Source organism: Equus przewalskii, chromosome 1 (genome assembly GCF_037783145.1).
Source record: "Equus przewalskii isolate Varuska chromosome 1, EquPr2, whole genome shotgun sequence".
Lineage (NCBI taxonomy): Eukaryota > Metazoa > Chordata > Mammalia > Perissodactyla > Equidae > Equus > Equus przewalskii.
In genome coordinates, this window is record NC_091831.1 from 160,242,429 (window position 1) to 160,263,880 (window position 21,452).

General features: G+C 42.4%; 1 protein-coding gene and 1 long non-coding RNA gene across 2 annotated transcripts; one reads left to right on the forward strand and one right to left on the reverse strand.

Annotated features, from left to right (window-relative positions):
* Positions 1 to 5,784: 5,784 nt before the first annotated feature.
* Positions 5,785 to 6,769, forward strand: LOC139077765 (uncharacterized). Its single transcript, XR_011530217.1, has 2 exons — positions 5,785 to 5,950; positions 6,485 to 6,769. It is a non-coding gene; the product is annotated as an uncharacterized lncRNA (long non-coding RNA).
* Positions 6,770 to 10,570: 3,801 nt separating this feature from the next.
* Positions 10,571 to 11,561, reverse strand: OR6J1 (olfactory receptor family 6 subfamily J member 1). The gene is given in 3 exon segments (XM_008535234.2): positions 10,571 to 10,902; positions 10,905 to 11,492; positions 11,495 to 11,561. Coding segments are annotated over 3 exon segments (987 nt in total).
* Between the last annotated feature and the right edge of the window lie 9,891 nt (positions 11,562 to 21,452).

The window sequence follows — 21,452 nt, forward strand, 5'->3', positions numbered from 1 at the left end:
GCCACCCCTGGCATATGGAGGAGTTGGTAATTACTTAGAGCCTACTGCATGCAACACACCAGAGTTACAATTGTGAAGAAATGGGGTCCCTGCCTTCATGGGAAATTGCATTCTACATGAAGAGACATGCTTAATCAAATTATTGCTATAAATCGATATAACACTGCAACTGAAAAGGGCTGCCCAGAAGAGGTCAGGAGGGCCTTCCTGCAGAGGTGATGACAGCAGAGGCTGAACGAAGGGTAGGTGAAGGGGTTGGGGGAGCATCTGTGGAGAGGAGCAGGTGAAAAGGCCTATTAGCAGAGACGGTGGCTCTGAGATGAGGCTGAGGAGGTAGGTGGGGGTCTGGTCTTGCAGGTCCTCTGGCCGTGAGGAGAATCTTGTGTTCATCCTAAAAACAATGGAAAGAAATATCTAGAGTGAGGGTCAGGGTAGGGTGGGGAGCGTCACAGAAACTCATTTGAGACTTGAACCCACCACTCTGGCTGCTCTGTAGAGTAGATTGGAGGAGGATGAATCCTTGCAGGGGAACTTTAAGGCTGCTGCAGCAGTCCTGGCGGAGATACTGGTAGCTTGGACTTGGTCAGTGGCTAGTAGACACACAGAGGAGAAAGATGCAAGAAATGTTTAGGAGGTAAAATCAAAAGGACTTGATGTCAACACTGAGTGACGCTACCACCCCCTTGGAGAAAGGCTCCAAACCTGCTCACATAACACAACAACCTGGGGTATTTTTAAAATACTGATTCCTGGGTGGTATTCCCCAGAGTTTGATTCAGTAAATCTGGATGGAGTCTGACCATGACATCAGCATTTAAAACACATTCCCTAGAAGATTCTGATGCCCTCTGTCTACAGGCACTCGTCTACGGGATCCTGTCTCTCTGCCACTTGACCCAGAAGGCCCATGTGGAGAAGTAGGGCCTATGGCCCAAAAGTTTATCTCCTGCTTGCTCCAGAACCACTTCTCTTTGGAAGGCTGCACGACATTCTGATCTGATTTTCCCAAACCCCACACAATGCAAACACTTTCCTCAGGAGCAGATGCAAAAAGAATCTGAGGCAAGTCACAGAGAGTGCTCTGTTTACACTACCAGGCCCACATGGACACATGGTGGCACACACACACACACACTCTTACACACACTCCATCTGACTGGGACATTCCTAACATTCCCAGGGCCGGGACTAAGAAATCACTATGAACATACCACCCAATTGACATCGTTCCTGGTGAATTCTAAGGATTTGTGATAACAGTTCACACCATAAACTCAAGCTCCTCAAAGTCCTAGCAGTTTACAAGGAGAGATTCCACAGATAGACATAAAGGGCTGTGAATAACCCAAGACCGGGATGGTCTTGTGCTGTTCAGTGGCTAGCAGGAAATGTGCTAAATTTAACTTCCTCCTTGGAATAGACACCAAAATATGTGTGCTAAAAATGCAGTCTGGATTCACTGCCAAAAGGGTGGTGAAATCTTGACGACTACCTCTCTCCACTCTGACACATTACGCTGTAAGCCCACAACTGCAGGTACAGTTTGTGACCAGATAGCAAATAATCATATTAGCTGAAAACAAATACAATGTCCAATGAATTGTGCAAAACTTCACTTTTCTCATCATATGACATTTCAATTCATACAGGGTCCTCTTTCTCTGGTCTGCCCCCCTTCCTCTCCCCTCCCTCAGGGTCCTGGTCTGTCTTGCAGAAGCAAGCGAGACACTTGAGATTTTGAGGGTTAGTCCCAACCCCATCCAGGTGAAATAGCTCAAGACAAACCATCTCCTCACTTGCTAATAATGACTGTTTTTCACATCGTAAGTTCAGCATTATTATGCCAGAAAAGTCTTTGTCTTTAGCCTACTAAACATCGCTCTTCACTAGGGTTGAGGAGGAAAGACAATCCCAGCCTGACACTTTTGTGAGAATGAAATGTTCCTAGACAGAATACTAAGGAGGATTCACTGATGCCAACAGATGCACAGAGCCCTCCCTGAAACCCAGGAAGATGAGACCCGGTTCTCTTGATTGGTGGCTCTTTGTAAAGGGATACAAGGAGCCCTGTGTTGACCTGGTCTTGATAATGTCTAGATGCTCCTTCCTTGAGTGTGTTCTGAGGCCTGATGTAGAGTTTGTTATAATTTGGCAACCTCATATTTTAGTTGACACCTATGAGCATCAACTAAAATTATACAACCAGAAGAAACCTGGGATATGCTAGTGACTGAAGAGGACTCCGAAGGACTTGGGGTTGCAGGTGATCCTTCATCTCCTCTGTTTGAAGAGTCTGACTTTGGAAAAGAAAGAGCATGAGGCTGAACATCTGACAGCTAATGTAGTGTCAAAGAACAGGATTTGGGGGAGGGCTTGTGACTTGTGACAGAAGATTTTGGGGTCTCCTATAAGCTATGAAGTAACTAACACAAAATATGGGCATCATGTACTTCTAAAATTTTCAAGGAAAAGCCTCCAAATAAAACTACAAAACAGGGGCCGGCCTGGTGGCACAGCAGTTAAGTTCGGATGTTCCGCTTCGGTGGCCCGGGGTTCACCAGTTCGGATCCCGGGTGCAGACATGGCACTGCTTGGCAAGCCATGCTGTGGTAGGCGTCCCACATATAAAGGAGAGGAAGATGGGCATGGATGTTAGCTCAGGGCCAGTCGTCTTCAGCAGGAAGAGGAGGATTGGCAGCAGATGTTAGATCAGGGCTAATCTTCCTCAAAAAAACTACAAAACCATGTATGGTAGCAATGGTTTCCTACACAGCTCTGCAACTGGAGGTGGTCCAAGACTAAGTATTCATGGTCTATGATGAAATAAATAATATCTTCAAATTCTGAAATTATGTCCTTTCTAACTTTTTCAGGATTAAACTATTGTTCTTTTATGAAAAGATGCTGATATTCTAAGATTGTTTGGGAGTAGGAGGAAATATCATTTCTTATTGCCAAACATATCAATTTCAGGGATTTTTTTCCTTGTAATTTTAATTAATTTTAGTAAAACCCTAAAGTCTGAAAATGATGCATTATAGAAGACTAGAATGGGACAGGATCTTGAATTTTATCACAAGAAGATCAATGATGTGGAACTCATGACTAGAGTATGACCGTGGGAAGATAGTTCAGAGGAAGCAGATCTAATTAAAGTTTCAACAGTAGTGTATATGTCAAAAAGGAAATCACAAAACTGAAAATGGGGCCAGCCCGGTGGCACAGTGGCTAAGTGTGCGCGTTCTGCTTCTCAGTGGTCTGGGGTTCGCCAGTTTGGATCCCGGGTGCGGACATGGCACTGCTTGGCAAGCCATGCTGTGATAGGCGTCCTACATATAAAGTAGAGGAAGATGGGCACGGATGTTAGCTCAGGACCAGTCTTCCTCAGCAGAAAGGAGGATTGGCAGTAGTTAGCTCAGGGCTAATCTTCCTCAAAAAAAAAAAAAAAGACAAATAAATGGAGAGATATATTCAAAAATAAAAAAACTGAAAATGGAAGCATATGGATAGGGATGAAAGAAGAAACAAACAGGAAAATAAAACCAGGTAGGAGTAGAGAACAGATGCTAAGATAAGTGGAGGACATGGATGATGCTGTTTAAATTCAGATTGCAAAACTAATCCAAGGCAAGATAAGTCTCCTTCTGCTGGAGGCAGAGCACCTAGGAAATTCTTGCTCAGCTGACAATTTCACTTACTAGATTACTGCAGAAGGATGGTCAGACATAGTTTTCATAGATTCCAAGAAGTCAGATTTGAAAATGTTCCAAGGAAAATTACCTACGGGGCTTTTAAGGGACAGCGAGTTCTCAAAGGTGAATTTCCATTGGTTTTATCCGAAAGGCTCCTGCTGAGGAAGAAAAGAGGCTTCACCAATCAGAACACAGCTCACCGGCTGCCTTCTGACAGGATCAAACTACGAGCAGAGATGAACAGCAAGTCTCTTACACTAAAAAATGAACCAAACAAGTAAAGCAAGGACAGTCCTTGTGAAAACGTTAAACCGATATGAAGGTTTTGGTGGACCGGAAGCTCAGTTTGAAGCAATAAAGGATGAAGCTGCCAAAAAACCTAACGCGATGTTAGGTCTGACTCCCAGCATTGGTGACGCGACTCACTGGTCCCACTGCTCCCCGATCGGAGCTCCGGGAGGTTCAATGCTGAGGCATTTCTCCTTTGTTTACGTAAACAAAATATTTTCAATATAAAAAAATAAGGAGGACAAAGAACTTTTTAAAAGCCACCCAGACTTACACTACTCCAAAATAACCACCTTAAATATTTTTAATATATACATATGTATGTATATATGTATGTGTATACATGTATTCTCAGAATATATAGACACGTACGTACATACATAAAGATACACACATATATGTTGTTACAGGTAAATATATATTTACCAGAATTAAAGCATACTGACAAAGCACTTCATGAATTTTTTTAAAACTTCATTGCTATAAACCTCTTTCTACATTAATAAATATAGAATATAAGAAATATATCACTATTCTTAACTGTATTCCATTGTGTAGATTTGCCATAATATATTGATCCAATTTTCTATTTTTGGACTTTAGAATCCCTTCAAATGTTTTTCTATCATAAACAGTGTGTTAAGCACTCTGTACATTCATTTTTGCCCACTTAACCAATGATTTCCTTCCCAGATGTAAAATTCCAGCATCGAAGGGTATGCAAAATATTAAGGCTTTTGATAAGAAATGAAAAAAAGCTTATACCAAGCAACCAGAAAACGGGAAGCAATCCAGCAGAAAAATAAATGTTTTATCTTGACGTACAGGGCCAAAAATATGAATAAGCAATTTACAGAAGATATACAGATAACCAACGAACATATGAAGATACTCAATCTCACTACTTATAGAAGAAATGGAAAATAACAATACTATTTTTTACATGTAGAATTGACACAAATTTGTAAGATTGGCAATATCTTGTAATGCCAGTGGTGAGGAAGATGGACATTTTCACACAATGTTGGTGGGAGAGGAAATTGTTACTAGATTTTTGTAGGCAATCTGGCAGACCACCAAAATAATCTAGTACTGAAATTTAAAATGGGCACATACTATGAGCCATAAGTCCTAATCGTAAGAATTTATGCTAATAAATTTTAGCACCGTTAACAAAATGCTAGAAATCTCAATGTCCATTGGTTATAAAAGCAACATCTAAAAATAAACTGTGTTTATAGGTAGTGACATGGAAAGATATTTTAAAGTATCAAGTTGCAGACAACTCATATAATACCATCCGACTTTTCTAAAACAAAAGCTACGTGTATGTGAAGAAAGACATATATGTTTTGCTTTGTTTTGTTTTTTGAGGAAGATTAGCCCTGAGCTAACATCTGCCGCCAATCCTCCTGTTTTTGCTGAGGAAGCCTGGCCCTGAGCTAACATCCGTGCACATCTTCCTCTACTTTATATGTGGGACGCCTACCACAGCATGGCCTGCCAAGTGGTGCTATGTCCACACCTGGGATCCAAACCCACGAACCCAGGCTGTGGAAGCGGAACGTGCGAACTTCAACTGCTGCGCCACCGGGCCGGTCCCAAGACATGTCTGTTTTATAAGCATAAAAATGTTTGGTGCTGGAGAGTGGGATTGGCTGGTAGGACTCTCATGTTTTATTTTATACACTTCTGTCCTGGCTGAAATTTTACAACCAATGTGTATTTTTATAATTAAAGATTAAAAACAAGAAGCTCTCCAGTCAAAGGTGATCCTAATTTTGATTTATGTCCATGATGTCAGTTTTAGGGGTGAGCTCCCTCAGGCAGGAATCAAGTCTGCTTGCCTTGCTTCGTGGGTGGTCCAGCACAGACATTTACCTCTGACTGACAAAGCATGTAGCAGCAACCAGCACTTCCGGCGGGGCTCCCAGAGGGCTAGCTGTGCAAGAGCAGATACAAAAAAAGAGGTAAGAGGCTTAATTCTCTGTGTTGAAAATAAGGGAAGAGACTTCTATGTCTCCCTTTTCTTAGACATTTACTTGAAAAACTTGTAAATTCTTTCTCTGTAAGTTCTTTGAAATGCATATAAATCTTTTTAAAAGCTAACTAAGCCTCTGGACAGCTTTGTGACCCAGAGGTCTTTCTTAAGAACCTGCGAACCATCTCTTTGAAATGTAACCCCAAGGCAGGTAGCGTTCCTAGCTCCCAGTGTCTGCAGGATGGTGGGAATCTAACTTGAGTGGACGCCTAGCTCCCAAACTACCTCTCTCATAAAGATTCGAGAAGTTTATTTTTCCTTTGGATAAAGCCAGTTAGCTAACAAATGGTCACTCCAATTACCAAGTGATGAACTATGATGAACTATGTGTGACAAATGGTGTTGTCAAGTCCTCTTACTTGAGGACTACTTATTTATCTTGACAAAATGTATGTAATTTGTTGTATCTGTTTGGCTATATAAGAAGGTGAGACTTCTTTCTGTCTTTGTAATCTATTTACAGGACTGCTGTGCTGTTCATCACATTCTTTTTTTTTTTGCTTTTTCTCCCCAAATCCCCATAAGTAGCTGTGTATTTTAATTGTGGGTCCTTCTAGCTGTGGCATGTGGGACGCCACCTCAGCGTGGCCTGATGAGCGCTGCCATGTCTGTGCCCAGAATCCGAACTGGCGAAACCCTGGGCCACCTCAGCAGAGCGCGCCAACTTAACCACTCAGCCACAGGGCCGGCCCCAGCACATTCTGATTTAAGTCTTACTCCGTAGTAAAGTTGTTTTCTTTCTCTTCTACCTTTGTGGAGAGCTATTTTGGGTTGGCAGGGGATTTTGTTTTCAATGATATCTCCCCAACAGCTGCCGAGAGTCCAAGGGCCTCATATACCTTTGGAGGCCTGGGGACCCCCCAGGTTCTGCCTGCTGCAGCCTGGAGCAGCCCTCTGGGGCTTGTGGGAGGGTTAACGGAGGCCGCAGGCAAATGGGGGTGTGGGGGCCACAGATGCATTAGGAAAAGGAAGTCACATCACAGACCAGAGAAATCTGCTGAGACCAACTGGACACACTTCCCCTAGCCCCAGGCTTTCTAGGACCAGACGACGGGCCACCTTTAAGGCTCTGTCTTCTCAGGGAAGGGAAAAGCGCTTCCCATTTGGCCTTGGAAATGGAATGGGTGTAAAAGTGGGAGCAAGTACAGACCGGTCAAGGCAAAGTTTTCAGGCAGAAAAACTATTTGTTGGCCCTCATCCCCATATCTGAACCCATTATCATTTCCTGACCTCCTCCACCACCACCACCACCAGGGGGCCCTCCCAGTGCCCTCAGGCTTCCTCCCTCTCCTTTCTTTACACATCTCCTAACTGACGGGCTGAACTGTTACATTGGCCCAACCCAGCTCCAAGCTAACATTTGCATTTTAAAAAAGGACTACTGCTAAACTGCATACATTTTCACTTTATTTAGTAAATAGTGAGCGTATCTAGTGTGAGAAACACTGATGCAGTTTCCTGGGAGAAAAAGGGTAGGGGACCCAACAATGAACAACCCCCAGTGTTCTGCCCTTTGCGGTGTTTGCTGTCTCTTGGGGAAGACAGACAGACAAGCACACCAACCGCACAAAGAACGAAGAGGCCTAGAAGGAGGAAGTGTTTTCTGTGGGCTGAGAATGGAAATGCTTGTTCGAGGTTCTCCGTGGGAACTTGGAAATGTGTTGCTGCTTTTAAATCCAAACCCAGAAACTTCTGCTGAGTGGTTTAAAGAATTCATGGGGCTAGAAGAAAAGGACAACCGAGGGGTCGTGAATCCCCAAATGTTTTAAGTGAAACATTTCCAGCAGAGGGGATGTGGTTCTGAGGCCCCCTCAGCGACCTGAGGAACCCCGGCTTCCTTCTCTCCACTAACCTGCCCCTGCACGCCTGCTCTGTGTCTTTAATCTCATGGAAGACTGGCCTCAGAGCCTTAACTGCTTTGCCAGATGTACCACAACAGTAAGCTGCCTCTAGGACCAAGTGTGCCTGGGCAGGCCCTACCAGTCAAAGGGCCTGAATCTTGGAGCTTGGGTCCACTCAAAGAAGCAGGGTCTTCAGCACATGCAAGACCTCCTCGGTTTCTGCAGCTCGCACTCCTGGTCTGCTAACCCCCAACTAACCTCTGCTTACCTGAGCTCACCTTTCACCACCCATTACTCTGGTTCTCTGCTTTAGGAGGATTGTCCATGTGCTTAAATTTTTAAATGTTATAAGAACCTTCAATGCTATAAGAACTGAGACACTGAATAGACAAATGGACAACAGCCAGACCATATATGGCAGTAGAACTCTGACCCACAAACTCAGAGGCAACCAGGCAGGGAAACCAACCCACAACCTCTGCAGCAGTCAGCCCAGACGGTCAGGACGTGGTCAGCCCTGCCAACTTCCCTAGTTTTTGCACCCCCATCCCCTCACCAACTTCTTTCCAACTCAGGACTAATCAGAGAAAGCCAAATATGCTCCCCAAACCAGTCACAATAGATGCCCCTCTTCTAGTTAGCCTGCCTCCAGCTTCCTCATGCCTCAAACCTCCTATCACAGCACCTTACCTTCTTCTCTTGTATAAAGCTTTCCAAATCCCTTCCTACTTTTGTAGTCTCTCTCAAACCCAAGTGATGATGGCTGACTCCCTTGCTAGCACCAGCTCTGGATAAATAGCCTCCGTTCTCATTTGGGTGGTCTTTGTTTACTTCCACAGCACCCACAGAATTTCCTTAGGTGTGTGTATGTCCTTCTGACCAGTTCCAAGTGGAGCACAGGTGTTAATTCAGGCAAAGTGGATGCTGCAGTGCTAGAGGCAAGGAGGACAGGAAAGGAAACCTCAGCCCTTCTGATGACATTGAAAAGTTTGGCTTGCACTGACCTGAACCATAGGCCTAGATGGTGCCAGTCAAGGATCTCAGGCAGTATTTGGGTATCAAGAACTCAGACTAAGAGTTCAGTTGAAAAGAGACATCTTTCTAGTTCCTCCCCTTTCTAGAAAAGGGGAGGGGCTACCCTTTGTGCAGGGAGAGAGCTTTGTAGTCAAGCTGCTTTTAGGTCATGAGAAATGAACACCTTCTCAAAATATGTCATTATTAGTACCCTCTAGTCGACTCCTACTCCTGGTGACCCTGTGTACAGCAGAGCAGAACCCTGCCCGATCTTTTTGTACCATCCTCTCATCTTCCAGCGCTATATCAGACAATGCTCCTCTGCTATTCGTAGGGTTTTCATGGCCAATTTTTTCAGAGGTGGGTGGCCAGGTCCTTTTTCCTAGTATGTCTTACTCTGGAAGCTCTGCTGAAAGCTCTCTATTGTAGGTGACCCTGCTGGTATTCGAAATATTGGTGGCATAGCTTTCAGCATCACAGCAACATACAGCTGCCACAGTATGATAACCGACAGAGAGGTGGTGTGGTTCCCTGACCAGGAAATGAACCTGGGCTCTGGCAGTGAGAGCGCCAAATCTTAACCACTAGACCACCAGGACTGGCTGCCTTCTCAAAATAGCTCTATAAAAAAGGATTTGATTTATGGGTACAGAAAAACCTCGTCAAATGCAGGAATAGGAAATAAAACACTGCCAGCTTCCTGCCTGGGAAGTCACTAGAGAGGAGGGCCCTTCATGTGTGGCTCTGCAGCTGAGTGGCACTCATCTATCTCTTCTCTATTTTTCTCTATACACCAACTTCATTCTTTTTGATAGACAGACTGGTTTCCTCTCATTTCTCAGCAGCTTGTACACAGTCCCTAAAATGGCCATTCCAACCATCAAGCCTACTTGAGCTTCCAGGGGGAGCATCACCATTGTCTACTACAGTCTCTGCATCTCTTAGTTCAAACTCTTAAAAATGAAACATTTGTTTGCATAGTTTATAGATATAAACCAGCAAAGCCACAGAGGTCATAGGTCACTGGCCAGGCATCCATCAGTTGGAGGCTGAGGAACAAGGCCATGTCTTACATAAAAATGTGAGCATTTTGCATATTATGAACGTGTTCTATTATAGGAAGCAGTATTATTAAATAACACAGACTACATATATCCACCACAATCGTTACATTTGTCCACTGAAGAAAAACAGTGAATTATACGATATGACAGTGGATCAGAGGATAAAGAAGATTATTCCTAGAAAGATCCCTAGGGACGATGGAAGGAAAGAGGGTCCATGTAGAGGGGACCAGGAAGGACTTTGTGCCAAGCTGATGGGAGAGTTGTGTTCGGATCCACGAGGAAATGGGGCCAAACATGTTGGGAATTCAATAAGACACATGCTGCACAGCCCTTCTGCAATTATTAGAATATTCAGTGCGGATGAGACTCAGAGATCATCACGTCCAGCCCTGCCGCACTTCAGATGAGAATACTGAGGGCTAGAGTCGCTGGTGACACAGTGACACAGCTGTAGCCACAGGGTTAAAGTTAGAACCAAGGCCATAGTCCATGACCCTGTCTCCAAGCTCAGTCTTCTTTCCACTGTAGATCATTCACGATCCCATGTGCTAAGGCAAGTCCTCTCTTTCTAATACCGGGGATTTGTATTATGGATACACGTTGGTGAAGAGGGGGGGGACTGGCCTCTCATAAGTGGTCTTTGTTAGAGGACAATCTGCTCTTCAGCACTGTCCTCATCCTCTTTTCTAAAACTTCTTGAACCCTGACCCACACATCCCTGAGGACCCCCAACGCTGCGTCATTCCTCAGAGTATATATAAAAGGGTTAAGGAATGGAGCCACAACACTGCTCAGTACTGAAGGGACCTTGTTGATCTCGAGATATTCTTTCTGGGACGGAGTCACGTAGATAAACACTGTGATGCCATCAGAAATCACGACAATAGTCAGGTGAGAAGCACAAGTGTTAAAACCCTTCTTCCTTCCAATTGGAGGAGGAATACACACTATTGTCAAATGACGAACATATAGGAATAGGCTACAAGAACTATACAGCAGAGGATGGCTGTGGATGAAAGTATAAAATCCATCAGCTCAATGGCAGTGGTGTCTGCACAGGACAGGGCCAGCAAGGATCCGCTGTCACGAAAGAAGTGGTTAATGATGTTGGAGTCACAGAAGGGCAGCTGGGAGATGAGGATGGTTGGAAAGATCACAGATAGGAAGCCTCCCACCCAAGAGAACACAATGGTCCCAATGCAGACAGGAGGTCTCATAATGATGCTGTACCATAGAAGGTAGCAGATGGCAGCATAGCAATCATACAACATGACTGTCAGCAGAAGAAACTCTACAGTGCCCAGAAAGAAATAGAAATAACATTGGGTGACACATCCTGCAAAAGAGATGGTTTTATCTTCAGATACTAAGTTGGCCAACACTTGCGGAGAAATGACTGAGGTGAAGAGGATGTCCAGGACAGAGAGGTTGCACAGGAAGAAGTACATGGGGGTGTGGAGGCGGGAGTAGGACAACACAATGGAGATGATGAGCAGGCTCCCCAGGAGCGTCAGCAGGAACGTGGGCAGTAGCAGCACCAGAAACAGCACTCCACCCACCTGCTGAGAGGAAATCCCAGCAAAATAAACTCCGACACCATCGCAGTCTGACTCTCCATGGGCTTGGGGGACCTGGCTCAGTTCCCCCAACAAAACAAAGAGAGATAGTACCGAGGAGTGTTCAGTGTATGAAGCCCCATGTCTGTTCATTAGAAGAATATGAACATAGAATGGGTTAATCCAAATTAGATATGTAATCCAAATTTAACTTGTTTTAAATTATTTGCCCATCAAGTCAGAATTTTTTTTAAATTATAATGTTTACCGTTAGCAAGGGTGCCTGCCTTGAGACCTACGCTGTCACACAGTTCTTGTGAGTTTTCTAAAAAATAATTTAGCAATTTTTACAAAAAACCTTAAAGTTGAGCAAAACTTTAGACTCAGAAATTCTACTTCCATCCTGAGGAAATAGTCATGGATATGTTAAAAAGATTTTGCCACAAGAACATTCACTACAGAATTGCTTATAGTAATGAAAATTTGGCAAAATATCCAATATCTAAATACCCAAAAATGGAGGATGGAATAAATAAATTATGGTACATCTAAACAACAGCATATCATACAGTCGTTAAAAACTATATTTTACAATAATATGTGATGACAATATATTCATGATACATTATTAAGTTTTTTAAAGCAAGTTATAAACTAGTAGTAATATGACCCCATTTGGGGGTAAAATGTAAATTAGCCAAGGTTCTAGAATAGTCAAGACATTGGTGAAGAAGAAGACAGTGGGGTGACTTGCCATAGCAGATATCAAGACTAATAAAACTACAGTGACTGAGGCAAGATGGTATTGGCACAAATATACACAAAATGACCTTTGGAACAAAATGGAGAGCCAAGAAACAGACCCACACAAATACGGAACGGTGATACATGTCAGGGGCGAGAGGAAGCTGGTCCTCCTGGTTGTGTGTAAGGGGAAAAAGTACAATTGGATTCCCTACTTCATATCAGACACTAAGATCCATTCCAGATGGACAAAAAAATTAAATGTAAAAATCAAAACTTTTAGAAGGAAAGAGAAGAGAATGTTGTTTTTGGCCTCAGGGTAGAAAAGAACTTATTAAAGAAGATCAGGAGAGTGCTAAGTGAAAAAGAAAATATTGATAAATTAAGCTACATTAAAATTAAGAATTTCTGTTTATTAAAAGAACCCCCAAATAAAGTTAAAGACAAATCACAAACAGGGAGAACATATCTGTGACACAGACAATGGACAAATGTTTAGTATCACAATATATAAGTAATATATTGAGTCTTAAAAGCCATAAGAAATAGATAAGCAATCCACTACAAAAATGGACCACACATTTGACCTGAATTCCACTAAAGAGGAAAGAAATATAGCCAATAAATGTACAAAAAGGCGCTTGATCTCATTAGTAATTAGGGAAATGCAAATTAAGACAATAACAAGATATTTTATAAACACTATATTGTGAAACAATAGAAATACGGCAATAAGAATTGTTGGAGAGAATGTGGATTGATAGAAATTCTTCTATGCTGCCAGTGGGAGTGTAAATTTATATAATTGCTTTGGAAAATAATTTGTCATTACCTTGTAAAGGTGACCATTCATATGTTCAGTGACCCAATAATTGTACTCCTAGGTAGAGAAACTTGCACATATGCACCAGAAGACGAACAAGAATGTTCACGAAAAAAAGAAAGACAGACAGAGGGAGGGAGGGAGGAAAGAAGGAAAGAAAGGCAGATCAATGTCCAAAGGCAGAAGAACAAATAAATAGTGATATGACCACAGAATGGAATATTCTACAGCAATAAGATAAATGAACTACAGCTCAATCAACAGTAAGGATGAATCTTAGAAAGGTTAGAAAAAAGGCATTCCCAGAGTACTACACACAACAAGATTTATAAAATTTAAACTTAAAAACAAACAAAACTAAATAATATATTGTACAGGCATTTTACAAGTGCAATAAAACATGATTTTAAAAGGGAAGGAAATGATAACCGCAAAATTACCTCTGGGGTGAGAAGGCAGGGCGTGGGCTAGGAGATGAATCCATATTAGAAATTATCAGTTTTGGATTTGGGTAATTGGCTTAATGGTGTTCAATATATTATCAAGCTTTATAATTTAGATTTAGGTAAATTTTTTTTTTAAAGATTTTATTTTTTTTTCTTTTTCTCCCCGAAGCCCCCTGGTACATAGTTGTATATTCTTCGTTGTGAGTCCTTCTAGTTGTGGCATACGGGACGCTGCCTCAGCGTGGTTTGATGAGCAGTGCTGTGTCCTCGCCCAGGATTCGAACCAACGAAACACTGGGCCGCCTGCAGCAGAGCGCGCAAACTTAACCACTCGGCCACGGGGCCAGCCCCTAGATTTAGGTAAATTTTAAATGTATTCTTTGATATATATCAAAATTGATACTTAAAAAGATAATAAAGAAAATATAAACATGTGTATGTAAAGAAGATAGAAAGGGAATATGCCAAACTGTTAAGAATGGTTATTACTTGAGGGTAGGACTCCAAGGAATCTTTATTTTCTTCGAAGACAATAGGAAAGTACTTGCCCTTGAATAGCTCTTGATCTTAAAGAGATTATGAAGGAACCTGAGTTCAGGGAAATCACAGAAATGGAGGAAAAATTAAACGAGAGCAAAATTTCTTTCATAGGATCTTTGCTCTGGGCTATTAGTCTAGAGAGCAAACCAAAGATTCTGGAGTCTGTCCCCAGACCTGCCCCCACCTCAGTGGAGTTATGTCATGTGGATGCCATTCCAGTCAACTTACTCTGTCTGTATTGCACAAGGACCTTTTCTTTTTTAAAAGCTTTCTTGAGACATAATTCACATACCATACTATCCACTCATTTAAAGTGTACAAATCAATAGCTTTTGGTATATTCACAGAGTTGTGTATTCATCACCACAATCAATTTAAGAACGTTTTTTATCAACCCCCTCCAAACTCTGACAGCTATTAATCTACTTTCTGTGTCTGCGGATTTGCCTATTCTAGACATTTCATATAAATGGATCATATAATATGTGGTCCTTTGCATCTGGCTTCTTTCACTTACCATAATGTGTTCAAGCTTCATCCATGTTTTGCATGGATCGTTGCCAAGGATCTTGAAGAAAGAACGTGGAAGGAGGAAAGGTCATGGCCCGAGGGAGAAGCTCTGACCCCTGGGCATGGCAGACACACTTGCTCATACACATATACGCACACACATGAAAATTACTAAGAGCAGATACACTCAAAGTTTATGAAAGCAAGAAGAATGATACAAAGGGTGAACCTGGGCTTCGTCACCAAATCTGGAAATGGTAAGATGAGGGTGCAAGACAATCATTTAACTCTCAAAATATGTTTTTTCAGAAATTTTTACCGCACTCAGTGGAAAATCACTCCCTTGTATCAGAAATATCAAGAAGTTTAATGAAGGCAAAGATACATCCCCTCTAGAGAGCCCAGAAAAGCTGAATGGCTGGCTGCTCTGCACTCACCTCAACTGGGGATGCCTCGCGCCACCTCTGTATGTCAGGTCTGCTCACCTGGGCTTTGCTGCCACCTAGGATCTTCTGCAGTAATTATCTTGACCAAAAGCCACAATGAGCTCCACATTAGACCTGCAGGATCTGACAGGTGGAATGAACCCCTCCCAGCTCATCTAGATGTCTGTCTAATTTTGAAGTGAGTGAACAAGTGGACGTGGAACCGTATACTCTGGAGAAGGGTATAAGGAGGAGAAAAAAAGGATGAGCCTCAGCGAAGGCCTTCAGTTAAAAGGCAGGAGAAGGATTCACCATGGGGAACAAGAGGAGTAGTCAGAAGGCAAACCATCAGAAACAGAATCATGCAGGGGAGGAGAAATCCAAGACGGTAGGAGTGTCAACAGTGCCAAATATTATGGAGAGGTTATAAAGAATAAGAATGAAGAAAAAGTCATTGGACAATTAAAAAAAATAAGACAAAATGTCTATTACTAACCTAGACCAGCAGCATATTTTGGCTGGGCAAGAGTTGGGGATCCAGTGCAGCTTGGAAGAGTAGATAACACCAATCCCCAGCCTCGCACCATTGGCATGCTCCCTGAGCGCACTCCTCACAGCATCCACTCACATTAGTGCCTTGAATTCTGCAGCAAACAAAGGTGAGAAGTGCCCCCTCATATCTATTTGCATATACCAATTTGCATTTAAAATAACGACTTTACCAGGTGTTAAAAAGGGACTGGAATTCTGATCCTCATTTAGATTCAAGGATGTTAGCAGCTATCAAGTATCCTCCTGGAACACAGTAGACCCTAAAATGCTCAGTAAATGCAACTCACGTAAATAACCAAATGATTGACTTCAGAAAAGCATTTAGAATAAATTGATAGGAAATCCACAGCAAAAACTAGATAGCAATGTGAGAACCCTCAAAATGTCACTTCTCATCTCTTCCTTGCAACTACCATTGACCCTACATGTCTCAGATCACCAGACTAGGTCAGGACCAGGGGGTTAGAAAAGTGAAGAGCTCACAGTGCATCAGCTCTGGCTTTAAATGCCAAGAATAGTGATAGGGATGTCACTATCAAAGCCTCTTGAGACACTGACGCCACAGACATTTGCACACCTGGCCTGGCCTCTGCCAGGCAAGTGCAAGTTTGCCTCTGCTCTTGACACTTACATCTCAGACGCTTTTAGTAGGCACTAGACACACATCAGAGAACAAGGCCAGTCCTTGCTCTCCAGGAGTTTATAGTCTAAAGCAGAAGGTTCATAGATGAACTTCAGGGTGTTCTGGGAAATTCCTTAAGTTATATGCAAAAGAGTGCGTCTATGTAGATTGAGAGGGAGGTGGGAAGAGTCAAATTCTCAAATGACTTTATGACTCGAAAAAGGTTAAGAATCACTGACTTGGGACCATCCATTTCCCTCATTTCTAAGTTGTCGCCAAGTGCCCCAAGCACTTGCAGAACCTTTGCTGTGTTGGTGACTTGCCTTCCTCTCCAGCTCATGGCAGACTCCTGGTGGCAGAGGAGGGAAGCACACCTCATGGTTGCCATTGTCCCTACTTCCAGGAGCTCTGTGCCAGGAAGGATGATTCTATCCAGGGATTGGCTACCCCTGCTCTTTTGGATGACTTTGAGCTCATCTGGTTGGCAGATCACTGCCTATCCCCTGACAGGCAGAATGACTAGAGAGGAATGTTTATCTTTCCAAAGTACTATCTGCTTCCCAAGACTTCTCCAGACTAAACATCCACTGACTAAGATGGAAAAACACTTTTCTTTTACGAAAAGTCAAAGAGAGCTCAGCAAGTAGTTCAGACTAGGAGGAAGAGGGCAAAGGGAGTGAATGCGCTGAGCTGAGCATTTCTGGTCTAGCAGTCCTATTTCTCATGCAAATTAATAATGTCATTCTGAAATGTCCATCATTCAAGTACATTTTTGTTAGTGTGACTCCCTCTCAAAATGTGACCACCCAACCCCAGAGACAACTTGCCTCTTCAAAGGGGTTGAACAGAGTCTCCTGGCCTCCCCTTGTATGACACCATCATTCTCCTCCTAGATGCTTCACTATTCTGCTGATTTCTGTAAGACATAAAATACATTTAGAGAAAAAAATATAATATGTACTGGAGTGTTCTAATGAGCTTAAACCTCAATACTTTTGAAAATGTAACATCTAGAAGCCAGGATAAGTTATTTTTAAATTACCAGCAATTTTCTGATTCAATTTTGTGAACAGATTGTGCTTTTTCGTTTGTTTGTTTGGGGAAAACACTTCGATGGTTTTATGTCAGTAAAGCCAAAATAGTGTCCTCAGTGGCCTAAGACCATACTGAACTGCACTGATCTCCTTCATGACATTAAGATCACTTATACTGTGGAAAGAGATCCATCTATGCAGAACAGAATGTGAACCTGGGGCCAAAATGGGGTTTTCCCTTCTCACTGGGCCTCACAGATCAGGATTCTGGACTGTGCAGGGGACTGAGCAGAGAGAGATATGGGGAAGGCACTACATGGTAGAAGGTAGGTTTTGTGGCAATGTGGCAGTAGAATGAGGAATGAGGAAACTATAAAAGAAAAAAAAAAACCCTATGTATGTATATGACTGGTGGGTTCTAAGAATAATAATTTCCTGTATCTCATTCTATGGAATTTCTGCCCCTCTTTTCTACACTAGAATTCCCTCCTATTATCCCAAAGCTTTTGATGAAGCTTTAGTAGGTGCTACAGCTGGTCTCTGATGTAGTTGGACAGATAACAGAGGAGCCTTTGTCTGCATTTGGGTGAGGAGGTATATGGAAAGCAGTAGCAGTTGGAGAAGCTGGTCACAAGACAGCCAGAAGACCAGCAGAACTGCAGAACTGGTAGGAATTGGCAGAAAATGTAAGCGAATGCTATGAGAATTTCATGGGAGGGGATCCAGTAAACTACTGAACTTTCAGTTGTCGATCAGGATCCCGGCTTGAACTCTTGTGATTTTAAGCATCAAAGGGAATGGTGACCTTTGAACACCAGAGAAACCAAAGACTTCAGAGTTAGTCAGCTAGTTGCTAGAGTTGTCCCATTTTTTCATAGCCAAATGTCATGAATGTATGAGCAGTAAGACTTAAAGGAGTTAGAGGAAGGAAAATTAGCTCTTCCCCATGATGGCTGGGAAGGCTTCACAAAAGAAGAATTGAACTAGGTCTTGAAGAGGGGGTAGCACTTGGAAAGGGAGAACACTTCTGTTAGGAGAAATGGCCAGAGCCAAAGCATAAAGGTGTACGATGTGCTTTAAACAAGGACTGGTCCTGTCTGGCTGGAAGCAAGTCTATATTCTTGAGTATCCATCCTCCATACTTCATGTCACTTTAGGTCCCATTCTTGAGACCCAGGGATGAGAACATGTGAAGCTCATCTCAGTGGAGCAGTCAAAGATGCGGAAGACATCTTGAGTTAACTGGTGCTAGTTCTCAGAGAGAGACCAATCATCCCAAGAGGACAGGAATTGGTAGATGTTTCACCCTTGCCTCACATTCTCCTCATGCCTCACAACCCCTTCTCAAAAGGCACTCCTGCATCTTATGCCTGAAACCCCTGCAAAATGATGCTCATATCTCTCCTTTTGCCCCTACCCCAGGGCTACTTAGCTTTATGCAGACTCCTCTGGGCAAGAAGTGTGTTGCTTTCTCATTTTCATCCAAAAATATTTATTCAGCACCTACTCTATGTCAAGCACTGTTCTAAGCATAGGGGATACAGCAATGAACAGGTCAGTCTCTGCCCTCATAGAATTTCCCTTCTCATAAGAAGATAGACAAATATAAATATGTAAATAAAATATCAGGCAGTGTTATGAATAAAAGTAAAAAAGCAGAGTAAGGGAACAGAGTATGACAAAGGAGGTCTATTTTACATAAGATGAACAGGAAAAGCCTATGTAAGGAGGTGATACCGAGCAGAGGCTACAGGGATGGGGCCTAAGCCCTGAGGTGGACATGAGTTGATATGGTTGAGGAACAAGGAGGCCACTATGGCTGGAGAAAGCTCATTGAGCATGGGGGGGTGAAGAGGTCAGGGGCAGACAGAGACTTCTAGGAAAGGGACAGAGGAGGAATTATCCTGCAGCTCCTGGAACGTGGTCCACTCCCGCCCATCACAGCCACACAATGCCCATGGTCATAACCCCACTGGTCCAGCCCTTGGAAGGGCCTTCCCAGCTGTTTTTCCCTGACTCCCTCAAACAGACTCATTAAACTTTTCCAAAGTTTTACTGTGCTCTGCAACTGGGGAAAAAAAGAGCAAACTTCCAGTTTTAAAGTTAAGGCAATCAACAGTCAAGGGATTTGAAGTGGCTGGGGCCTTGTTAGCACAGTGTTGTAACGATTCTCCAGAGAAACCCCACAACTTCACTCCAGAGAGGGGACGGCTTCCCTCAATGGATCAATAGTTGGGGCTCCAAGTTTCAAATTTCCATAGAAACCAGAAAACAGTCCAATACACCAGGCCTGTACTAGATGCACATAGAGTCACAAAGTCTTCTCAAAATGGCTTATACCAATGCCTTGTTAGGGATGTTACTCCTAAATGTAGATGAAGGATAATCCAGCAGGACCCCTGGGACTTCCTATGGCTGAGCTGAATGAATCCTATTGAGCACTCGCTATGTGCCATTTCAAGCACTTTACATATGTTGTCTCTAATGCTCCAAGCAAATCCTATGAGCTAGGTGCTGTCATTACGATAACCAATCCACCACGGAGTCTGAGGCATAGAGACTGATAAGGCACTTGCTTCTAAAGTTACACAGCGAGTTAATGGGAAAGTCAGGTTTTAAATCCAGTTCAGAATCCAGAACCTGTACCCCGAGGTGTTATGTGCGTGGCACTCTGGAAACTATCCAGTAGCCTGAATATTCTCGGTATGGTTCTGGATATAGTGGGCATCAACTAATCTTTTACGTGAATGACTTTTTACTGTCAGAGAAATTTGCCTAACCAATGTCATGAAGACTGTTTCTTTTGGAAAGCCCCATAGTTTTGTAAGTAAGTGCCAGGTTGGTACGAACTCTTTATTCCCAGAAAAGTAAAGAGATGGGCTCTGTGAACTCTGGGGCCCCTCCCTGCCTTGTTCTCAGAAGGAGCACCATTCTGATAAACTGCACTGGGTGCTCTGGAACCATTTGAATTATAAGCAGACAGGTGTTACCTTCTTAAGTTTTTCCTCATGGAGAGCAGAAGTGCTTGGGTGTGTAGCAGGAAATATTTAGGTTAGATATAACAAAAGATAGTCTTCTGTAGGAGACCATGCTGCTTTGCCTTGATTGTCTTTAAGAACTTCATAGATACTCTCTGTCCAGCACGGTGGAGGCCACCTAGTGGGGTGAGGTGGCTTCCCTTTGATCGGAGAGAATAGGCAGCAGAATGTTTCCTTAAACGGTTCCTGGATCCTTCCCTTTCTTCTTTCATCATTTCTGTAGCATTCCTAGATGTCTCCTATAATTATATAAATAGATCTGTTTTTCCAATTTTTTAATTATGAAAATGTTCAAATGTATAGAAAAGCATAAATTGGCAGAAAATGTAAGCATTCCTATGGGAATTTCACAGGAGGGGATCCAGTAAACTACTGAACTTTCGGTTGTCGATCAGGATCCCGGCTTGAACTCTTGTGATTTTAAGCATCAAAGGGAATGGTGACCTTTGAATACCAGAGAATGAACACCCAAAACCACTACCTGATCCAATTTTTTAATCTCTAAGTAAGCATCCATACTTCTGTGGATAGATGAAATATCCAGGAAATAGGAAGAAATTTCAAATATTCACAAGAAACCTAATTAATGATTATACTCAATGGTGAGATATTAAAATAATTCTAACTTTGAAATCAGAAAAATGTAAGCTCCATATTCATTAATTTGATCTTGGTTAGAAATTGTGACTGAAGACAAAAGCCGAAAGCCTTGCTTAACAATTTAACAAAGTGCCTTGAAAGAAAGGTAGACTGTTGCATAAATACTTTAGGAAACAAAGCCCTAAACCAACCATTTAATCGTATTAGATAGACAAGGAAAGAGTTAGAAGAAATATTTAATATCAGTTACTCAAAAATTTAGTTAAGTCTGTACTTTTTCTGTACCTTGTGCTTACAGAATTGAGCATATGTCTAAATCAATCAACAAAAGAGCGTTCCTACAGTATCAAAAGATATTTTTAAGTAGTTCCAAGGATAATTATCTTGTAACATTGAAACTAAAAATATTCGTTATAAGAAACCATGTGTTTAAAATGTTTGTTTTCAGAAGACTGTGTGCATTCACTTACAGTTGTAAAATCTACTTTCCTCAGAGGCTGATTTATTCACCACTGTTATTATTATTACCTCACCTATGCAATATAGCTAAATAAATGCTCAGGGAAAAATTCATAGCCTAAAATGCTTATTTTAATAAACAAGAAAGAATAAAAATAAA